General features: G+C 39.0%; 1 protein-coding gene across 1 annotated transcript in view; it reads left to right on the top strand.

The window, feature by feature from the left end:
* FIG4 (FIG4 phosphoinositide 5-phosphatase) overlaps positions 1-21,477 on the top strand; it is a 120,906-nt gene that overhangs the window by 39,093 nt on the left and 60,336 nt on the right. Inside the window, exons 7-15 of the mRNA XM_029943205.1 lie at positions 769-897; positions 3,171-3,271; positions 4,746-4,908; positions 5,342-5,439; positions 9,605-9,738; positions 11,238-11,354; positions 13,610-13,655; positions 14,332-14,480; positions 15,423-15,589. Coding sequence (XP_029799065.1) covers positions 769-897; positions 3,171-3,271; positions 4,746-4,908; positions 5,342-5,439; positions 9,605-9,738; positions 11,238-11,354; positions 13,610-13,655; positions 14,332-14,480; positions 15,423-15,589 — 1,104 coding nt within the window. The remainder of the gene's footprint in view (positions 1-768; positions 898-3,170; positions 3,272-4,745; positions 4,909-5,341; positions 5,440-9,604; positions 9,739-11,237; positions 11,355-13,609; positions 13,656-14,331; positions 14,481-15,422; positions 15,590-21,477) is intronic.

The raw sequence follows: 21,477 nt of genomic DNA on the forward strand, positions 1-21,477 counted from the left end.
TCAGTTTTTATGAATCAAACCAAGTGTATTTGTCATAGTACATAAACAGTCTTAACATACCATGTTTTGAGAGGGAAAATAGCCTGCCATCCGAGCTATTAGTCTTTAAGCTGTTATCTTTTAAATATATCTTATGTTGCACTTTATGTAAGTTTTGTAAAAGTTGTTAAATAAATGTATCTGAATATGCTGAGATCATGTTTGATGAAATTAATTTCTTCACATAGAAAAAGCCTGATATGATAATAACTATCACTTACGGAAGTATCAGTAAGACACCAGTCTGGTTCAAAACACTTGATGTGCATTACCAACTTATTTCATCTTTTCAACAACCACACAGTACAGGTACATTTGAGGAAGCAGGGGCACTGAGGTAGTAAGTAACACTCTTGGTCACGCTGTCACCCTGCTGATGAGAGGCAGAGCCAGTATTTGGACCAAGGCCCCCTGACCCAGCACAGTGCTTCCCGCTAGCTTAAGTGCTCTCTCGGCCTTAGTCATGTGTTTGTACATGCGTCCTTAACTTCCCCATCGTTTTCCTCTCTCTCAGGTTAAAAACACTTACAAATCAGAAAAATGTGTTTATTCTTTTACTTTATACAGAATCAGCATAGTGTTCTGAGTGATGATGTGAATTATATCCGCTGAAAATGGCAATGCTATTTATCAGGCATTTTATTTTGAAGTTAAAAACTTAAGAACTCAACAGTGAGTAGAGCATTGACCCATTTCCTTATCTTTCTGATACCAAGTTTTATTTTTCAGGTGTATTTGGGATCTGTAGTGAGCCTTATATGAAGTATGTGTGGAATGGTGAACTTCTGGATATAATTAAGAATACTGTACATCGTGACTGGCTATTGTATATTATTCATGGATTCTGTGGACAGTCAAGTATCCTTTTTAAAAAAACTAAGATATATATTATTAAACTTAGGCTATATCAATTTGTAGAAAACTGTATATGAATTGTAAGGTTATATTTACCATTCCTTGCACCCATCAGGAAAACTTGCCCATGATATCAGGTAGTGGAAATACAAAAAGGAATGCAGACCATTTGAACACATCTATTTTGTACACAGAAAGATAAACAACAGGGAAGAAAATGTGTGCACAGTAAGGGATATAAACAATAAGTATCATTCTTATTTGAGAGGAGGAGCAGAATCACGGAGAGGTGGGGAGGAGGGGGCAGGCTTGGCCCTAGCTCTAAACAAAAGTCAGAGCTTAGCAGCAAGCAGGGAGTGAGTGCGTAGGTGGGGGGAAGCACCGTGAGTGTAGGGGTAGAGGAGGTCATGTGACTGGTCTTGTGTGTAAAATCCCTGGGAAGTACAACATCGTGGGTAGTGAGGAGTCAGATTGCCGGTCACCAGACTGCTTTGGTGGTCAGACTAAGAAAGCATTTTGGGTTTACACCTGAATTTTGGAAAGTTTTTTCACGAGGGCAATGTAGATGGAAGTACTTAGGAGGGTTGAGTTGACATTAGTTTTCAAGCCGGATTAAGAAAAATGAGACTAGAACAGGGACATGAGTTAGGAAGAGATTTCAGTCATTTGGGCATAAGGTCCTCAAGGCCTGGATTGGGAAGGGACATAACAGGTTAAGTAGAAGTAGGTTGGATCTTGGGTTAAGCTGATTTTGAGTTCAATGTTATAAATTTCTTTTTCCTTTTACTAATTTCTAGCTAGGGTTGAAACCTTTCAAGAAAGTGCTATCATGCTATGAGGTTTAGAAAGACAGTGCATACTTTCTAAGAGTGGTATTTAGGTTTTCCCTATCCCTTTTTGAGATCATGTAGGGAATTTGTAAACCTAGCTTGTTTTCCAGTTGACATTCTGTGCCTTCACTTTTTTTTTAGACCTACAGTGAAAACTTTAACGGAGTTTTTGTTTTGAGACCATTAAGTGGGTAAATGTGATTAACTAATATTCTTTCTTGCACCAGAGCATTTGGGATCAAGGGGTATATCTAGGGAGGTTAGCCTTAAAGAGGACTGGTGGTACCTTTTGGATGGCAAATGAGGGAGGAAGGGAGGCTAGGTGAAGACACAGAGGAGGTTTGAAATGGGAATGACTGAGATTTATGTGCTACATTTGAAATAATTTCTTTATAATCATTTTCAAGCAGTGAGTAGTATTATCTGCTTGGTTTATTCACGAATAATGAGATTCGGCCCTGAATTACTTTTTCTATCTCCAAAAGTGAAATCTACCTGGAAAGAACACACGGTTTTCACCACCAAGGACACCAAAAGGAATGTGCTATAGTTTCTAAAGGCATTTTCTAAAAGGTAGTTCCAAACTATCTTGTATTGCCAAGAGCTAACTCAGGGCCAGGCATATATTAAGCACAGTAAAAATGTTTATTTTTTTTTTTAAAAATAAGGAATAGCACCATGGATTATAATTTTAAAGCTCATTAGTTTAGATGATGAATCTAGTTTTCTAGTTATCAAGCATGTAATAAATTCTGTAAGTCTTTATGATAATAAAAGGAATTGCTATCTTTTCAGCACTTGCTATAGGACAGGCACTGGTTTATACACCTTACCTAGCCTATTTCTCCCAACCACCTAATAAAGGTAGTTACTTTATTGGTATTTAACACTTCACAGAAGATGAAACTGGGGCTCAGAAAGTTAAATAAGGTGACATAGCTGTCTATAGGTCAAATCGTTTATAGTGTTTAGTTTTTGCACTTAGGTGACAAATTTGGGTACCATTTACAGTGTTACACTACTCCATTCCCTAAGTATCATATATTGCTTCATAATTTAAACCCCCTGTGAGATGACATGTGCTCTCTTTGAATGGTATGTGATCTCTGAAGACTAAAGAAGGGTTAGTTGTACGTGTTTACATCCTTTAGCTGACTGTAAGGAGAGACCAGGTCCTCCTTTGGCCACTAACCCTATACCTAATTACCGTTTCCTCTGGAATTCTTGGAAACCACTCATTAGGGAGGCCTCTTTTTGCTTTAATACCTGCATAATTTGGAAGAACAGTTAGACCCAGGGCTGTTCCATTCTTGGGTGAAGCTTTTTCGTATTCTTTAACTTTCTGGTCAAGATATATTTAAATAGATATTGAAGGTATAATGATTCTCTTGGTTTGGTGTGACAATTTGATGTGAATTCTCTGACAGCTTTAACTCGATTTCTAAGAGCTGTTGATCTATGGACGACCAGTCTATGTCACTCTAATAGCTAGAAGATCTAGTAAGTTTGCCGGGACCCGCTTTTTGAAGAGAGGCGCAAACTGTGAGGTAAGATGGAGAAGCTACAGTGCTGCTGACATTTTCACCTTTCACATCCGCTTTGCTGACAGAGGAAGCAAAGTGGAATTGTAGAAAATGGCATTTCTTAGTTTGGGACATGATCAGGAGAATAATTAATACCCCAGAGTGTCTGAAACATGACTAATATCTACAGATGTTCTGACACATCAGCTGTCTTAGAGCAAGTTATGCAATGCCTTGGGGAGTTGGGACACGTCTGATGTTTTGGACAGTGAGCCATTTCAGTAATCTATGACAAAATGTAGTACATGTTTAGTGTAGAGACTAAAATAGCAAAGCTCCTCCATTACAGGAGTAAGTGGAGGGGAGCACTGGTTGGAAATCCATCCTATTTTAAAAAAAAGTTTTTTTTAATGTTTATTTATTTTTGAGAGAGATACAGAGAGTGAGCAGGGGGCAGAGAGAGAGGGAGAGGGAGACACAGAGTCCAAAGCAGTCTCCAGGCTCCAGGTGATCAGCACACACAGAGCCTGATGTGGGGCTTGAATCCATGAACTGTGAGATCATGACCTGAGCTGAAATCAGTGCTTAAACAACTGAGCCACCCAGGTGCCCTGGAAATGCATCCTTGATGAGAAGACCAAGTAGAGCAAGGCATGGAAACCCTTAATTCCATTCCCTCTGCTTTAGGTTGGCTCAAGGCAGGCTTCTTATTTGGCTCACCCCCAGAAAACAACAAAAACAGAAATTCCGTTCTGCATCGGTCATGTAATTTCCTCTGTTTCTTCTCCATTTGCAGTAGACAGCTTGAGTCTTACACAAGCGTGTGATTGAGTAGACATTGGGTTCTAATCCTGGGTGAAAATAGCAACATTGTACTTAAAATTATATCAACACAATGAAAATAGTTACAACTGGTGCTCTAAGAAAAATTGGAATTTTGCTGTAACTTACTTTTGAGTATTTTAAGGATAATCAAACAGACATGTTATTAGTATCTCTAAAATTACTCTTGGTTATATCCTTATATACTTTTATAAGTTAAATGAACTCAAGACCTTTTTTTTTTTTTTTTTTGCTTCTTTCCATCAGGCATTATTTGAATCTCACTCTTTTGTCCCTTCCATTCCTTCCCGGTCTTCAGAACTGAAGTTTTATATTCTGCTGGTCTTCCTGACCTCCTGTATAATTTCATGTAATTGTTTTCCTTTTCTCTCCTTCTCTGCCATTTATATCACTCAGCCTGTACTGTCTGCTACTTGTATTATTAGCTATTTAATTTGATTTTTTCCTAGTCTGTTCTCGGCTATTTTTTAATTGCCTTTTTTGTTGCATTTTAATGGCTTTCCTTTTCTAATGTGCACATTGAATATTGATCAACATTTACCTCTTTAAAATATTCTAAGAATGGGAATTATCATTTCATCATATTCTTGGAAATTTTTTCCATTAAAAAATTCCGAGAACATAAATTATCTTTAAATGCCACCTTTCTCTCCAGGGCGATGTTGCAAATGAAGTGGAGACTGAACAAATACTCTGCGATGCTTCTGTGATGTCTTTTACTGCAGGCAGTTATTCTTCTTACGTACAAGTTAGAGGATCAGTGCCTTTATACTGGTCTCAGGACATTTCAACTATGATGCCGAAACCACCGATCACATGTGCGTGGAACAGTCTTTTTAATAGTAACCCTTGTCTCCCCACATTTAGAGATGATGAACACAAATCTCATAGATTCTTAGATTTTAACCAAGTTTTACTACTGGAGGGTAGATAATTTAGAAGAAGGAGACATCTGTTATTTTTATTCAATAATTTTATAATTTTTCTTTAATTTTGGCTGCTAATAAATTGTATTTTACTTCAGAAATGTAAGAATCAGTCAAATTCAATAAATATGTGAAGAATGAGTATCTGATAAGCTCAAGAGAAACTTGGGAAGTGAAACTATTGGATGAATTGAATTGAATTAATTAATTGAAACTGCTAGTTGAATTGCATTTCTTTAGAAAACAAAACCAAGCCTTATACTTCTTTTATTCTTGCTTCATAAATTTCATTGTGGTATTTATTCATCATTTTTATCCCCCTCAGTGGATCAGGCAGATCCATTTGCACATGTGGCTGCCCTTCACTTTGACCAGATGCTTCAAAGGTTTGGCTCCCCCATCATCATCTTGAATTTAGTGAAGGTATGATGTGCTCATCTGTTTGCTTATGAAACTCAGTCACACCAGAAAAATCTTTCCTCGGCGCAAAGGGGTTTAACAAGCTTGTTTTATAGACTTCCTTTGACCTTAGATTCTGTATGGCCTCTGCCCTGGGTAACTGGGAGAATCAGTGGTATGTTTCCAAGGGAAGAGCACTAGACTATCTGTCAGTCTTCTGATCTCCTTGGGTAACGTGGAGATGAATGAAATTCTGCCTTAGTTTCCAGGACAGTTTGGAGAAGGAAGCATGGAGATCAAACAGTCATAGCCTTGTCTTGATACGTCCCGTTCCCTTGACAATCCAGTGATCTCTTTGGAAGGCTAATATGTAGCAGTAAGGTCTAAAGGCTAGATTCAGAAATGGGGTACTGCTATGATTCAAGAACCAGGTGGACAGAGTGGTAGCATGGCCTTACAATTCTGTGCTTCTTATGAGAGGTGTCTGGGCAACATACCTCGTGCATCTAAGTAGGCATTTGGGTCATTAGCCTAGGATGGAGAGCAGGGAGAGCAGACAATAAATTGTATCTATATCCATTGCAGCCATGTGCATTGAAAGGATCTCGGTCCACAGCCACGAAGATACCGAAAGCATGAAGAGCAAGGATCTTGTTATGGTTGTGGCAGTGGCCAACAATTTAGTAATCTCTGAGATTATCTGAGAGGTTGGTTAAGAAACGCAACTTAATTTAATCAACACCAAGGACTCCTGTGTTCATTTAGTTCATTATTTAACTTTGTGCCAGGGCAGTCACAGAAACAATTCCTGCCTTCATAGAGCTAACCGTTTAATGGAAGAGATGAAGTAATGCAGAGGTTCCAAGACAGGCTAAATGGTGTTATATATTATACCAAGTGTTATATATGTGTGTATATATATATACACACACATACACACACACACACACACACACACACCAAGACATTATAAACAGCTTATAATGGGAGAGAGGTTTCCCCTGAGGAGGTGATGAGTCAGTGCAGACTGAAGGAAGAGGCATTAACTAGGCCAAGAAGAGAGGGAATTCAACTCAGAACAGCAGGTCCCATGGCCCTGGGTTGGATACGGTGCCTTTGAGGAAGGGAAAGCCTTATGGCAGGGGCCCTGCTGATGGGGGGCAGAGAACCTGTTGTGAGATGAGGCTGAAGAGATAGTTATGGCCAGAGCTTGCAGAGCATTGTAGGGTGTGTTGATGAGTCTGGTCTTTATCATGGGAGTGTAATGGAAAACCGTTGAAGGTTGTGCATAATTGAGAGGATTGCGATGTGATTTATATTTTGAAAAGTTCATCCTGACCTCTGAACAAAGAGAACATATGGATTGGCACAAGGTTAAAGAATATGCTGGAAGACCACATAGAAGGCTATTCTAATTATCCAGAAAAGGGGTGACCCTGATGTAAACCAGGGCAGTGTGGTAGAGCCGAGGAGAAGTGTATGGAGGCAGTAGATGTGGTGATGGGCCAGATTTGAGATGAGGGAGAGGGAGGTGTCAGACTTGATCCCTTGGCTTCTGGTAATTCAGGTGCATGGATGGTGATGCCATTCACCAAAATAGGGAACAATGACTTTTCTTCATGGTTTGCAAAGTCCTTACAGTATGGTTAACACTTTGGCTTAATGGAGATTCAGCCTATGAGGTTTGAAATAATTGTGTATTAAATATGAAGATTCAAAAAATAGCATCCAATACATGTGATTGTAAAGTATTCTTGCCCAGGTTTCTCAACTATACATTTATTTTTAAATATTTAAAGGCTACTCAGTGGATGTAAAAAATTGTACTCATTTATCACTCCATTGTCATAAAAATCCTGGTAATAACTAGAAATAACCAGAAAATAGCTTGGAGATTAAGTTGCTATTTGTGAAATAGAAAAAAGGTGGTTTTTTTTGGGGGGGGGTTGCCATTAGTTATTTTATTCATAGGTTAAAAGAAGATGTTTATTCAGTTCACTTGGAAAAAGTATTAATTTGTGATTAGAGTCAGAGAATGCATTTGTGTAGAATGATAATGAGAGATATTCTCTCTCTTTTTTTTTAAGTTTGTTTATTTATTTATTCATTTAGAGTGTGTGCACAGGAGAGGGGCACAGAGGGAGAGGCAGACAGAATCCCAAGCAGGCTCCACACTGTCAGCACAGAGCCTGATGTCGGGTTCTACCCCACGAACCCATGAGATCAAGACCTGAGCTGAAATCAAAAGTCAGCCACCCAGGCACCCAGGATGTTCATTCTTTATTCTCCCTCTGTATGAAGTTACTAAAATAAAATACTTTTCTTGATTTCTTTTCTTTTTTACCCTCTGTTGTAACCCTGCCCCCACCCCAGCTTCCCTAGTTGTGGAAGTTTGAGGCGCTGGTTGACATTTTGCAGCAATCCATGCACCATCAGTACTGTTACTGGGGTATCAATGGGAAGTCAACTTGGAATCAAGCACTGAATGTGCATGGAGGTTTTTAGTCTGGGGGCCATGGATGGTTAGTGGGGGAGTCTCTGACCTCTTGGAATGATACTCAAAATCACTTGTATATGTGATGTTTTCATCTGGTTATAATAGGGCTCTGTGACCCAAAGGAGGCTGACTAAACCCACTAACACTGATCCATGATGGACAGACAATGCATAAAGCAGATTCTTTAAATAGAGATGATCTAAGATTGATTAAATAGCCTTTCCTCTCCCTCTCATAAAATGTCAGATTTGATCAAAAAATTTCAAAAAGGTTTTGTTTCCCTAGTTGAGTCAAAGTGTTTCTGAGAAAAATTCCAGATACATAATTTAATTTCCTCAGATGTAAAAAGCTACATACATGTTCTTCCTAAACTGATTTCACACTGTCCTTAACTCTTTTCTAATTCCTACATTTGATTTGTTCATCTCTGCAAGATAGATACCCGTTTTGTTTCCACAGTAGCTATCTAATTAAATTCAGGACAACTAATAACTAATACTGTGACTGAAAATAGCAGAGACCCGATTTGATGCCAGCAATAGTGCCTCAACACCATGTCAGCGTCACTATCACGGAATTGTTTTTCTTTGTTTCTCAGTGAAGTCCTGATTGGGATGATTGTTATTAATGGTTCTCACGTGCCAGTTGCTCCGATAAGAGATTATTGCATTTTATCTCTTTTTCACCTCACATTATCACTGTAAGGGAGATACTATTGTTACCCCATTTTATAGATGAAGAAATAGAGGCCCAGGAAAGTTGAGAACCTTGCCCAAGGGTATTTGGCTGGCAGGCAGCTGAGCCAGCATTCCAGCCGCAGAGCTGTGCTGCAATGTACTGGCCCCTCTTTTTTTTTTCTTACATTTTTTTAATGTTTATCTTTTGAGAGAGAGAGAGAGAGAGACAGAGAGCAAGAGGGGGAGGGGCAGAGAAAAAAGAGGGAGACACAGAATCCTAAGCAGGCTCCACGCTCTGAGCTGTCCCCACAGAGCCCAACGTGGGGCTCGAATCCACGAACCGCGAGATCATGACCTGAGCTGAAGTCAGACCCTTAACTGACTGAGCCACCAGGCACCCCTGCATTAGTGTCTCTTGAATGAGAGGCGTGTAATATGGAAGGAGTTACAGCAGGCAGGCAGAAGGGAGGATTTGGTCCCATGAACACTTCTCAACTCCAGTTCATTCAACTTCGGTGTAAAAGGAGAGAAAGTGCCTGACTTGGCTATCTCACAGGGTGTTTTCAGAGTCAAATTTAAAGGCATGCATAGGCTGCAGAAGCACTCTCAGCTAATCTAGGGTTTATCCATCCAGACCTCGTTGACTCACGTCTGGTACTTAAGCTGGCTGGAGTTCAGGGTTTCCTCCTTCTGGTCCTTGGGGAGTTCTCCCCTGTCAAAGTGGGGTGTGGAGTGTGCAGACCAGGCCTGGGAGGGCGAACTGGGCTTCTTGGGGCTGCGGGAAGTCATTAAATAGAAATCTCATCTCCTTGAATTTTTGAAGCTCATTATCTGTTGACTTTAACTCAATGAAGTATTTATTTCTTTGCATTTATATTATTGTTATTTTAGGTTTTATTTCAGTATATTTAAGACTTAGGCATCTTTGTCTTAGTAGCTAAAAAGTAAAATGTTGAGAGTCTTTTCTCTGACTTAAGGTAATTAGGACCCTGAAAATATTTAATTTTTTATAAAGGAACGGGAGAAAAGAAAGCATGAGAGAATTCTGAGTGAAGAACTCGTAGCTGCTGTGACATACCTCAACCAGTTTCTCCCTCCTGAGCACACTATTATTTATATTCCTTGGGATATGGCCAAGTACACCAAAAGGTGAGTAGATATCCATATGTTTGGTTCTGACATTTTCCTTTTCTTGTGACGTAAAATAGCAGGAAGCTGCTCTCTATGGTAAAGTAAATATTCTTTCCACTTCCGTCATGAACCTGCCGAGGGGACTGTTTTGCTGCTGATGTATAACTTGAGTGCTCAGATTAATTGACCAAACTCTTTGCCCACGACCGATGCCACTTGGCACATTCTCTGAAGTAACCGGTCATTTCAGGACATCCCTGCTCCACCCTTTCCCGTACAGGCATTCATTTCACTGTGCCCTGTTTCATCTTGTCCCCATTTGACCACCTTCTCAGACTCCACTTTCGGAAGATCTAGCTTGTGGATGAACCTGCAGTAACTCCTGACTGTTCATAGGAAATCCAAGCTCTTAGTGTGATGTTGAAGCCCCATCCCCTGCTTCGTTCCAGAATGGAGTGACTCTTTCTTTATTCCCAGGCTGTTCTATTCCTGGAAAATGAAACTGCATGCCCAGCCTCCAGGGTAGCAGCCAGGGTCCCATTCCTGAGCCTTTTCTCCTGTGGTTCAATCCCCACCTCCCTGGGGTGCGTTCCCACCTCTCCTTTACCTGTCAAGATCCAACTCAAAACTCCTCACATCCAAGGAACTTTTTTTAAAATGTTTTATTTATTATTGAGAGAGAGAGAGAGACAGACAGACAGACAGACAGCATGAGCAGGGGAGGGTCAGAGAGAGAGAGGGAAACACAGAACCCCACGGCAGGCTCCAGGCTCTGAGCGGTCAGCACAGAGCCCAATGCGGGGCTCGAACCCATGAACCTTGAGATCATGACCTGAGCCGAAGCCGGACGCTCAACTGACTGAGCCACCCAGGTGCCCCGGAACTTTCTTTCCTTAATCTTGCATTGTCTTTTTACTCTTTTGCCAGGCGTCCTATAAACACTAAGCTTATTCTGAGGTATTGTTAATTTTTTTCATGTTACCGTATTGTTTTGTAGTTTAACTCATTATACTTTTTTCTAAATCATTTTGTATAGTTAGATACACATGCACACATTCACACATGCATAGGCACACATTTTCCTAGAGCTGAAGCCTGATTACAGGCTGGTGCCATTCGTATCTATTTTCCAGTGTTTTCTTCCCCCGCCACCCACCCTGTGCATTGTGTTCTCCTCACAGTCACTTTATGAATCCGTATTGACTTGACTGATTTGACTCTTGAGTAGTGAGAGAGGCTTTGGGAGAAGCTCTCCCAGAGATGCAAGGTGCCAAGATTAAGGCTTGCCAAGAGTTGGTACAAGCCCTTCATGTCTCTTTGCACCAAATCTTGCTAGTTATTGAGCACATATTGTATTGCAGAAATTAATTGTTACAATGTTTCTGTTGAATACAAACCAGAGATTTTCAAACTTAAATCCCTATCAATATTATAGACCTTATTTGCTTCTGATGTAAAAATAAATATATACTAAACTTGGTTCTTCTCACTTTTCTCTTTCTTCCTCCTCTCCTCAGCAAGCTGTGTAATGTTCTTGATCGACTGAATGTGATTGCAGAAAGCGTGGTGAAGAAAACCGGTTTCTTTGTAAACCGCCCTGATTCTTACTGTAGCATTTTGCGACCAGATGAAAAGTACGTATGGTGTTAAAAAACGTAAATCAAGAATTTTGCTCTTAAGGATAAAAATATTGTTAATATGAACAGTTTGTATTACTTGAAAGATGGATGATTTATTTTTGGGGGAGACAAGACAGGCTGCTCATGTGCTTGTGGAATGAACACTCACTATGGGTGTGGGATTTCCTCTGGTGGTTGTGTAACTTCAGATGGAAGGCACAGATATCTCTTACTTCATGGAATAAACATTACATCAGATATTTCTCCCAAGTAAAATTTTCTGCAATGAATTCTATTTTTCAGCATTATATTTAATGGGGGCAGGCATGTTTTCCCATAAATTAAATACTGACATTTTTATGAAGATAATGTTTATCATTGTATTGTAGTTATCGCTCACAAACCTTTCTTCCTTACTACATTGTGAGCTTCTTCAGATCAAGGATTATGTTTAATGTGTCTTTTAATGAACTCATGTTATATATTCCCAGCATTTTATTTTCAGCTAACAAAGTTAATTATAATGGTAAAAACCCAAAAATCATACAGAGCAAAACCCAACCATTATGTGTATGCTTTTAGAAATCATCTTTTTGTGGGGTGCCAGGGTGGCCCAGTCAGTAAAGTGTCCAACTTTGGCTTGGGTCACGATCTCACAGTTTGTGAGTGAGTTCGAGCCCCGTGTTGGGCTCTGTGCTGACAGCTCAGAGCCTGGACTCTGCTTCCAATTCTGTGTTTCCCTCTCTCTCTGTCCCTCCCCAGTCGGACTCTGTCTCTCTGCCTCTCTCTCAAACATAAACAAACATTTAAAAAAATAATGTAAAAAAAAGAAATCATTCTTTTGTTACAGTTTGAATTTGGGAATACCTGTGACGGTGGTCCTCAAGACCACCCCCAGGATCCATGATGGATGAGGAAAACTCAAAGCACTTAGCATATTGTTGTAGTCATGGCTGTGATTTATTAACATCAAGGGATGCAAAGCAGAATTAGCAAAGGGAAAAGGCACATGTGGCAAAGTCCAGAGGAAACAGGTGAAGCTTTCAAAGTCCTGTCTTAATGGAATCACACAGAATATGCTTAACTCCCCCTGCAGCCTGTTGTCACAGCATGTGTGAAATGTTGCCAGCCAGACGAGATTATTAGATACTCAGAGCCAGGGTTTTTTATTGGAGGCTGGTCCCCTAGGCAGCCTCTGCTTGGCACATACCAAAATTCCTGACTCCCCGAAGGAAAGAGGATGTTCAGCGAAACCATATCGTTTCTACAGACAGTTTAGGTACAGTGAGACACTTGTCCATCTGGAAATTTGGGGGACACAGGTTCCCAGGTGCCAGACAAGGACCAACTGTATAAGCAGGCCTTTCTGAGGAAGGCAGTCAGGCCTCTTGTGTTAACTCTTTCCTGTACTGCACCTTCTTTTGAATAATTAAAATATCTTGGGGGTGCCTGGATGGCTCACTTGGTTAAGTGTCAGACTCTCGGTTTCAAATCAGGTCATGATCTCACAGTTCATGAGTTTTAGTCCCATGTCCAGGCTCAACAGTATAGAGTCTGCTTGGGATTCTCTCTTTCTATCCCGCTTTGTGCCCTTCCCTGACTCATGCTGTCTCTGTCTCTCTCAAAATAAATAAACTTAAAAATTTTTTTTAAATAATTAAAATACCTTAAGAAATTAAAATGTTTTAAATAATTTTAAAACTTTAAATAAAGTAAAATAACAATTTCATTATATAGTACTTAGGACATATCCCCAGGCATTCATTAGCACAAGGAGAAAATAAGTAGGAAGGAAAATAATAAGGAAGGAACAACCAAAGGAACACAACAAAGCTCCACAAAGAAAAGCTAGAGGCAGTGGAGAACCTTAGATTTGAGGTAAGGAGGAGAAGCTTGGAAGATTTTATTAGAAAGATCCTCTTCAGTTACTATTCATACCTGTAGAGACCACACAGGAAATAGGCTTAAATTAAAGCAAGATAGATTTGGGTTGAACATGGGTGTTAAATGCCTGAGTTGTGGGACACTGGGGCGAGTTAAGTTGCTTCTTTCCTGGGTTTTCTGTGGAGAGAGAGCATGGATAGCATTCAGTCGTGGTCATTTGCATATGCACTCACCAGAAAGAATGAAAGTAAGCAGAATCAGCTGATTATTCTGGCACATTCAGCCCTATTACTTTGAAGCTTTGATTCTTTATAAAGAGCTAGTATCAAAAATGAATATAGATTATGCTATTAAAAATTTTTTAAAGCATCTATTTTTAAACACAGGTGGAATGAACTAGGAGGATGTGTGATTCCCACTGGTCGCTTGCAGGTATAGATGATATTATTCACTATATTGATAGTGAATAGAATCTGTATTCACAGTGTATGATGTTTTCTGATAGCAGTTGTAGAGAGAGAGATACTTCTTATTTAACGCAAAACTCATTTGAGAATGATTTTTTAAAAGCCTTACTGCTAGTATTTGACTCTTACAAATGATGTGCAACTAAAATAATAATGGCCCGTGGATTTTTTCTTATATGTTATAAATTTTATTATTGGAAATTAAAACATAACCAAATGGGAAAAGAATAAGTTAGAATCACTTTGGGAAATGAGCCAGATACAATCACCCTATATATTAATTAATTCTTTGAGAAAAATATGGCCCCAACCACTGAATATTTGGTTTGTACAATAAAAGACAGATATCAGGGGAGAAGCACATATTTTACTAATTGGTACATGTGGAAAGTATTATCTATCTCTTTTATCTTAAACTCAAGAAGAATATTCAAATATAGACTAGAAGGTATAATAATGCTATTGCAGCAATATTAAGTGAGCAGCAAATGTAACCTTTTATAATGTTCTTCATTATTTGTGCAGGAGTACCCTGCCTACAGCTTTTATTCTGTTTTTTAAGAAAAGAAATCTAAAGTGGGATAGAAGCAGTTTTGGTCACTGAATACTGGTTGGAAAGTCTTAATGGTGTTTCTCTTTAGACTGGTGTTCTTCGAACCAACTGTGTGGACTGTTTAGACCGCACCAACACGGCACAGTTCATGGTGGGAAAATGCGCCTTGGCTTATCAGCTGTACTCCTTGGGGCTGATCGACAAGCCTAATCTACAGTTTGATACAGATGCAGTCCGGTAAATCTTCTTTTCTGCCTTTTGAATGCTGGTAATGACGGAAAGCAAAACTGATTAATAATAAGCAATTTTGTGAATGTGTTTCTTCATTTAGCTTCTCAAAAATTATGTTGCTAAAAGATAGTATTCAAATTAATTCTGTAATAACCATTTCTATGAAAGACCCATGTGTTATTGCCATGGTTTCAAATTTTTTGTTGGTGTTAATTATCAATAAATACTGTGCTCTTTAGATAAATCCAAAGTACTTTAGATAAATAAAACCAGTGGATTAAAAAAAATCCAGACTACATTAGAAAAGGTAATGTGCCTTCATACATTTGGAATTAAAAATATAAGGCATATGAAAGATGGATTCTTCATGAAGGATTACTGTGTCTTCACTGCTTAATGGATCCGTGACACTGTGTGAGGTGCTGTTTCTTGGAACTAAATGATGGTTGTTATTGGCCATCTGATGGAGTCTTAAAGGCTCTGTCAAGCAAAATGGTCAGCTTCCAAATGGCCAAATCCACAGATATCACTGCACTGAAAATCTTAACAGGCACAGGAAGAAATACGAGTTTCAAACGTGTGTTTTTAGGAAAGAATACAGTTTGTCTGTCTGTGATAAGAGCATGGCCTTCTCTACTCGGAAAGGTAGAGAATTCTGTTGTGGGAGGCAAATCGATCTAGCAGCCTGAAAAAGTTAGAAGTCATTCAGTAAGGTTAGACCGCCGTGGTCTGGCTTTGGTGGGTTATGTTTTTGATGCCCCAACTTCCTGTTAGTGTTTTCTTTGCTTTTGTTACTTTTTAGATTATTACTATAGTGTATATTTCGCATGTACGTTTATCATCAAGAGTCTCCTTGAAAGGCTCTTAGAAATTCATAGGTGCCTAAGTAAACAACATGTGTAACACTTCTGGTAAAATTTTTTAATGTTTCTTTTTTCTTTGGTTTAGGTTATTTGAGGAACTCTATGAAGATCATGGGGATACCCTGTCCCTTCAGTATGGTGGTTCTCAACTTGTGCACCGTGTCAAAACCTACAGAAAGATAGCACCATGGACCCAGCACTCAAAAGACATCATGCAGACCCTGTCTAGATATTACAGCAATGCTTTTTCAGGTAATTCTGGAATAATAAGCATGTCTACAACTTCACCTGATGTGCATTTTTCTTCTTATGCATTTTCCTTTTTTAATCAATCTGGCTAAGTGAAATCAAAATTAAATATTTTAAAAGTAGAGTCTCACTTAGAAGGTGCTCAACAACAGAGGTTTATTCTCATGGTTCTGGAGGCTAGAAGTCCAAAATCAGGGTATGGGCAGGGTCACACTCCCTCTCTCTGAAGGCTTCAGGGGAGGATCCTTACTTGCTTCTTAGCTTCTGATGATTTCTGGTGATCTGTGGTTTGCTAGCATAGCACTTGAATTTCTGCCTTTGACATCGCCTGACATTTTCCCTTGTGTCTGTGTCTTCATGGCACTTTCCCTGTGAGTTCCTCTCTTCTTGTAAGGACACTAGTCATATTGGATTATGGGCTGCCCTACTCTAGAGTGACTGCATTTTTTTTTTAATTTTTAATGTTTATTTAGTTTTGAGAGAGACAGAGTGTGAGCAGGGGAGGTGCAGAGAAAGGGAGACACAGAATCAAAAGCAGGCTCCAGGTTCTGAGCCATCAGGACAGAGCCCAACCTGGGGCTCAAACTCACAAACCATGACATCATGACGTGAGCCAAAGTCGATCACTTAACCGACTGAGCCACCCAGGCACCCCTGGAGTGACTGCATCTTAACTGGATTGTATCTGCAAGACTCAACTTCCAAATAAAGTCACATTCACAGGTCCTAGAGCTTAAGGCTTTACTATATCTTTTGGTGGGGGGACACAGTTCAACCTGTGACATTTATGTAAGTTGTGTGCCAATATGTACCTGTCTCTCTGCGGGTGGGTTACCATGGAAAAGGTTGAAAACTGCTCTGATGGAAAGGGAGCATCCTCTCTTCTGCACTCTGTCATCATTGTCGATGTAATGGGAATTCTTATTGACACATACAGACCAAGTAAAGTGTTTCTTAATAAGACTAGAGGACAGAGAGAATGAATGTGTAGCTGTACATAGTTTAAAAAGCAAGGAGTACTATTTAAAGAGAGAAGATGGTAGTGAAAATATAAAGCAAAATTGTGCACAACTGAAAGAGGAACTCCTATGAAAGCAATTATTTTATGAATAATGTGGCTAGAACAGACTATTTATTTTTATTTTTATTTATTTTTAATGGTTTATTGTCGAATTGGTTTCCATATAACACCCAGTGCTCTTCCCCACAAGTGCCCTCCTCCATCACCACCACCTCCCTTTCCCCTCCCCCTCCCCCTTCAACCCTCCGTTCATTTTCAGTATTCAGTAGTCCCTCGGATTTTGCATCCCTCTTCCTCCCCAACTTTCCTTCCCCCTTCCCCTTCTCCTCGTCCTCCATTAGGTTTCTCCTGTTAGACCTATGAGTGCAAAAAACAGACTTTATTTTGAGAAGCATGGTGTCACTGGGGTGTACAACTTATTTTAAAATTATAATGGGTATTATATAAGGACAATATATTTATAGAACCATTCTCTTTAAAGCACTCAAGATAACTTTATAACACTTAACTTCCTTATGTTACTCCTCTGGGGTGGGCAGGAAGTTGTTTGAAATTAAGTTGTTAGGAATTCTTTTTTTTTTCTCATTACCAAAAAAAATTTTGTGTAGGCAGACAAATAGCAAATTAAGTCAAAAGATAAGCTATGGAGAAATTTGAAATCTACCATCAAATGCTAATTTCCTTTAGATATAAAGAGCCAATATTTCCTTTAGATGTAATAAGCCAAAATAAAGAGACCAATATTCAAGAGAAAAAAATGGGCAAATAAAATGTACAGTCATAGGGAAAGAAATGCAACGGATTCCAAACATACGAAAGAAAGCTCAACTTCACTATCTTGGCTATTGTATGTAATGTTCCAGTGAACATAGGGATACATCTTTTTGAATCAGTGGTTTCATTTTCTTTGAATAAATACCTAGAAATGGAATTGCCAGATCATATGGTAGTTCTTGTTTTAACTTTTTGAGGAACCTTTGCACTGTTTTCCACAGCGGCTGCACCATTTTGCATTCCCACCAGCAGTGCAAGAGGGTCCCCTTTCTCTACATCCTCCCCAATACCTGTTGTCTCTTGTGTTGTCCATTTTAGCCATTCTGACGGGAGTGAGGTGGTATCTCATCATGGTTTTGATTTGTATTTCCCTGATGATGAGTAATGTTGAACATCTTTTTATGTGTCTGTTGGCCATGTGGATGTCTTCTTTGGAAAAGTGTCTATTCATGCCTTCTGCCCATTTCTTCACTGGATTATTTGTTTTGGGGGTATCAAGTTTGATAAGTTCTTTATAGATTTTAGATACTAACCCTTTATCCATATGTGATTTGCAAATATCTTCTCCCATTCTGTTGGTTGCCTTTTAGTTTTGTTGATTGTTTCCTTTGCTGTACAGAAGAAGCTTTCTATCTTGATGAAGTCCTAATCATTCATTTTTGCTTTTTGTAGACCTTGCCTCTGGTGATGTGTCTAGTAAGAAGTTGCTGTGGCCAAGGTCAAAGAGGTTGCTGCCAATGATCTCCTCTAGGATTTTGTGGTTTCCTGTCTTCCATTAAGTCTTTCATTCATTTTGAATTTATTTTTGTGTATGTTGTAAGAAGTTTCCTTCCAGTTTGATTCTTTTGCATGTCGCTCTCCAGTTTCCCAGCACCATTTGCTGAAGAGACTGTCTTTTTTCTATTGGATATTCTTTCCTGCTTTGTTGAAAATTAGTTGGTTATGTGTTTGTGGGTCCATTTCTGGGTTCTGTATTTTGTTACATTGATCTATGTATGTGTTTTTTGCCAGTGACAAACTGTCTTGATGATTACAGCTTTGTAATACAGCTTGAAGTCCAGAATTGTGATGCCCCCTGCTTTGGTTTTCTTTTTCAACATTACTTTGGCTATTCAGGGTCTTTTGTGGCACCATAAAAAGTTTAGGATTATTTGTTCTAGCTCTGTGAAAAATGCACTACCACAGATATCCTGTAAGGATCTCAAACTGATCATTTTTAAGACAGACTCTTGACTCTGACCCAAATGTGTTTCTCCACTTGGTTTTCCCACTCCAGCGCCCATTGCCTAGTTCAGAAACCTAGGAATCATCCCCTATTCCTTTATTTTCCTTTCTTAGCCCCACCCCCCGCCCCAGTCCCATTTCTCAGTAACTCTCATCTCAACCTCCAAAATATATTGTAAATTCTTCTGCTGTGTTTCATCTTGACTGCTGCCATGCTGGTGCAAGCAGTCTGAGCAATTTGCCCCTGCTCTAAGTAGCAGCCAGAGGGATCTTTTCAAAACTGAAGTCAGACAGCATCACTTCCCTCTTTAAAATAAAATAAAACTTTTTACCATAACCTACAGGGCTTTGTGTGGCCTGGCCCCTTACGTCTCTCATTTGGCTGTTTCCCTAGCCTATTGCCCTCCACCCTCTCTGGCCTTCTCTTTGTTCCTGGAGCTGCCCAGGCAGGAACTTTGTGTCCGTGTATTCTTGTGTTCTTCTGCTGGAGCACAAAGCCCCCAGAGCTTTGTGTGACCTCCTCTTCCTCATTTTTACAGTTCAAATGTTACTTCCTCAGACATTTCAGCCTCTACCCCTGCCCTGACTACCCAATCTAAGTGGCTCCGTCTCCTCCCTTCCCTTCCATGTGGCTCTCTTTCCGTGTCTTCATAGAACTTACATCCCCTGAATGTACCTTATGCTTTATTTACTTGTATATATTTTTGTTTGTCAATTGGACTGTGAGCCCCACCCGGAGCCAGAGTCAGTATTGTATATTACTATTTCCCCAGTGTGGAACATAGTAGGTTTGTGGATGAATGAACGAATGGTAGTTCTTTTTGTTTTTAATTATTGAAGTAATTACTTCCATAATTATAAAAAGAAATTTATAGAAAATACAGAATAATTCACCATCAAATCATATAATCTTCACCTTCCAAATATAGCCACTTGTTCATATTTAGGAGAATATGACTCTTCCATACATGTAATATTTGTATTCTGCATTTGCCCTTTTAGATAATGTGAGTAATCTTTAGGACCTTAAATATTCTGCAACATGATTTTTAGTAGCTGGATGGCAGTCTATCCTTTAGAAACATCATAACTTAGTTGTTACTGTTCTTTTGCATTTAGGTTCCGTTTAAACATATACTCTTTTTTGGCATATTTTTAATGTTATGAAAATTCCAGAAGCATATTAGGTCAGAGAGTTTGGATATTTCAGGGAAAGTAGAATGTTCCCATGAAAACTTTGGTAAGCTGAAATGGCATAAAGCAAAGAGTATCCTCCACTTTCCAGAAGTCTGAGTTATACCACTTTGCATTTAGGAAAGACCTACATTAGTACAGTGACAGCTATTTTCATAAAAGTTAAAATCCTTTTCAGATGTTTCTGTTAGCATAACAGGCACTATTGTAGGTTCTTCCTAAGCAAAGAGGCATAATGCAAACTTTCAGAGAGCAGGGAATACCCGTGTTGCCAAATTGCCTTAGAGAATGGATGCTGTAGAGCAGTTTATGTTCCTCAGCAGAGTATGGGAGTACCCATTCTGCTAAGTATTTGCCAGCTTAAATGGTAGAAAATCGTATATTGTTTTACTTTGCATTTGTTGGAAAACTAGTGAAATCGAATTTTGGTATGCTCATTGTCCATTCCTGCTTCTTTCCAAAATTGCACGTTTCTCTTTTTCTATTGGAGTGTTGATCTCTGTCTTTCGCACGTTTAATTGGTATTTATTTCAAGAAAGAGTATGAAGTAGGGATCCAATTCATTGTCCCCTCCTCTGCAATAATTACACAGTACTATTTATTGAATAATGTTCCTTTCCATTGCTGATTTCAGAGGCCACTTCATTACAAACTTAATTTAGTATTAGAATAATAAATAGTCTAGTTCCGAAATAATTTTTTTGCTAATTAAAAATAATTAAAAAAGATTGTTCTATTCAAGCCTCATCTGTTTCATACATACATAATAAAACTGGTTAGTGTTTAGCTGTTTGAGTGGAGTTTGAATGGTGTATTACTCTTTCTTCCTTTAAAGCGTGATTGAGTACAAGAGTAGGTAATCATTGTCCTCTTATTATCCAACTCTGTAGCTGTGGGTAACAACTTAACCTGTTTTAGGCTCTTCTCTATATCCGAAGGACTACTGTCTTCCTAAGCACGATTGTCTTATCTGCAGTCAAAAGTAGGCAGGAAAAGAACCTCAGGCTCATGAAACTGGCCTAAGAGTCCTTAGTGACCATGTACACCATAGACATATTTTAAGTTCTAGCAGCAGCAGCACAGCCAACAAGTCTTCATTATGATCCTTTGAAGGCATATCTTTTCCTTGGTTGTGTTTCTCGCATCTCACATTTTATCATACTTGCTAAAAATTAAAGGAAGTAACTATCTGGTTTAAAGGATGAAAGACTTTTTGAACACAGCTGAAAAGTGGAAAGCTTCTCTAGATAGTATTAAGATATTTTGAGGTCCTGCATAGGATGAGTTATTAAGTGCCATCAAGGCTATTCAAGAAGCATAAAGAATGTAATTACTATAAAAGCAGCTTGTTTACTTTTGTACTTTGTAAAGAGGGTGCAAATTGGGGCAGTAATGTCTGCATCATTAAAACTTGTTTTCTCTCAAAAGTGGCAAAAAGTCTCCAAATATATTCTGCATATAAACATGTCCCTTTTATATATTACTTTTGGCCTGAAAGGTAAATGCTGCTTTAATGGAACACTTCCTGTCAAAATACTAATAACGGGAATACATGTTTGATGTACCATATTTCATTTATTGCTTTTGCAGAAATGACCCGATAGTCCAATGAGAACAGTGTTGCTAATTTCAGAGATATCTGTGTTCAGTATAGCTGTTGGAAGATTGATTTTATGGT

The sequence above is a fragment of the Suricata suricatta genome, chromosome 7 (genome assembly GCF_006229205.1).
Source record: "Suricata suricatta isolate VVHF042 chromosome 7, meerkat_22Aug2017_6uvM2_HiC, whole genome shotgun sequence".
NCBI classification, from domain to species: domain Eukaryota; kingdom Metazoa; phylum Chordata; class Mammalia; order Carnivora; family Herpestidae; genus Suricata; species Suricata suricatta.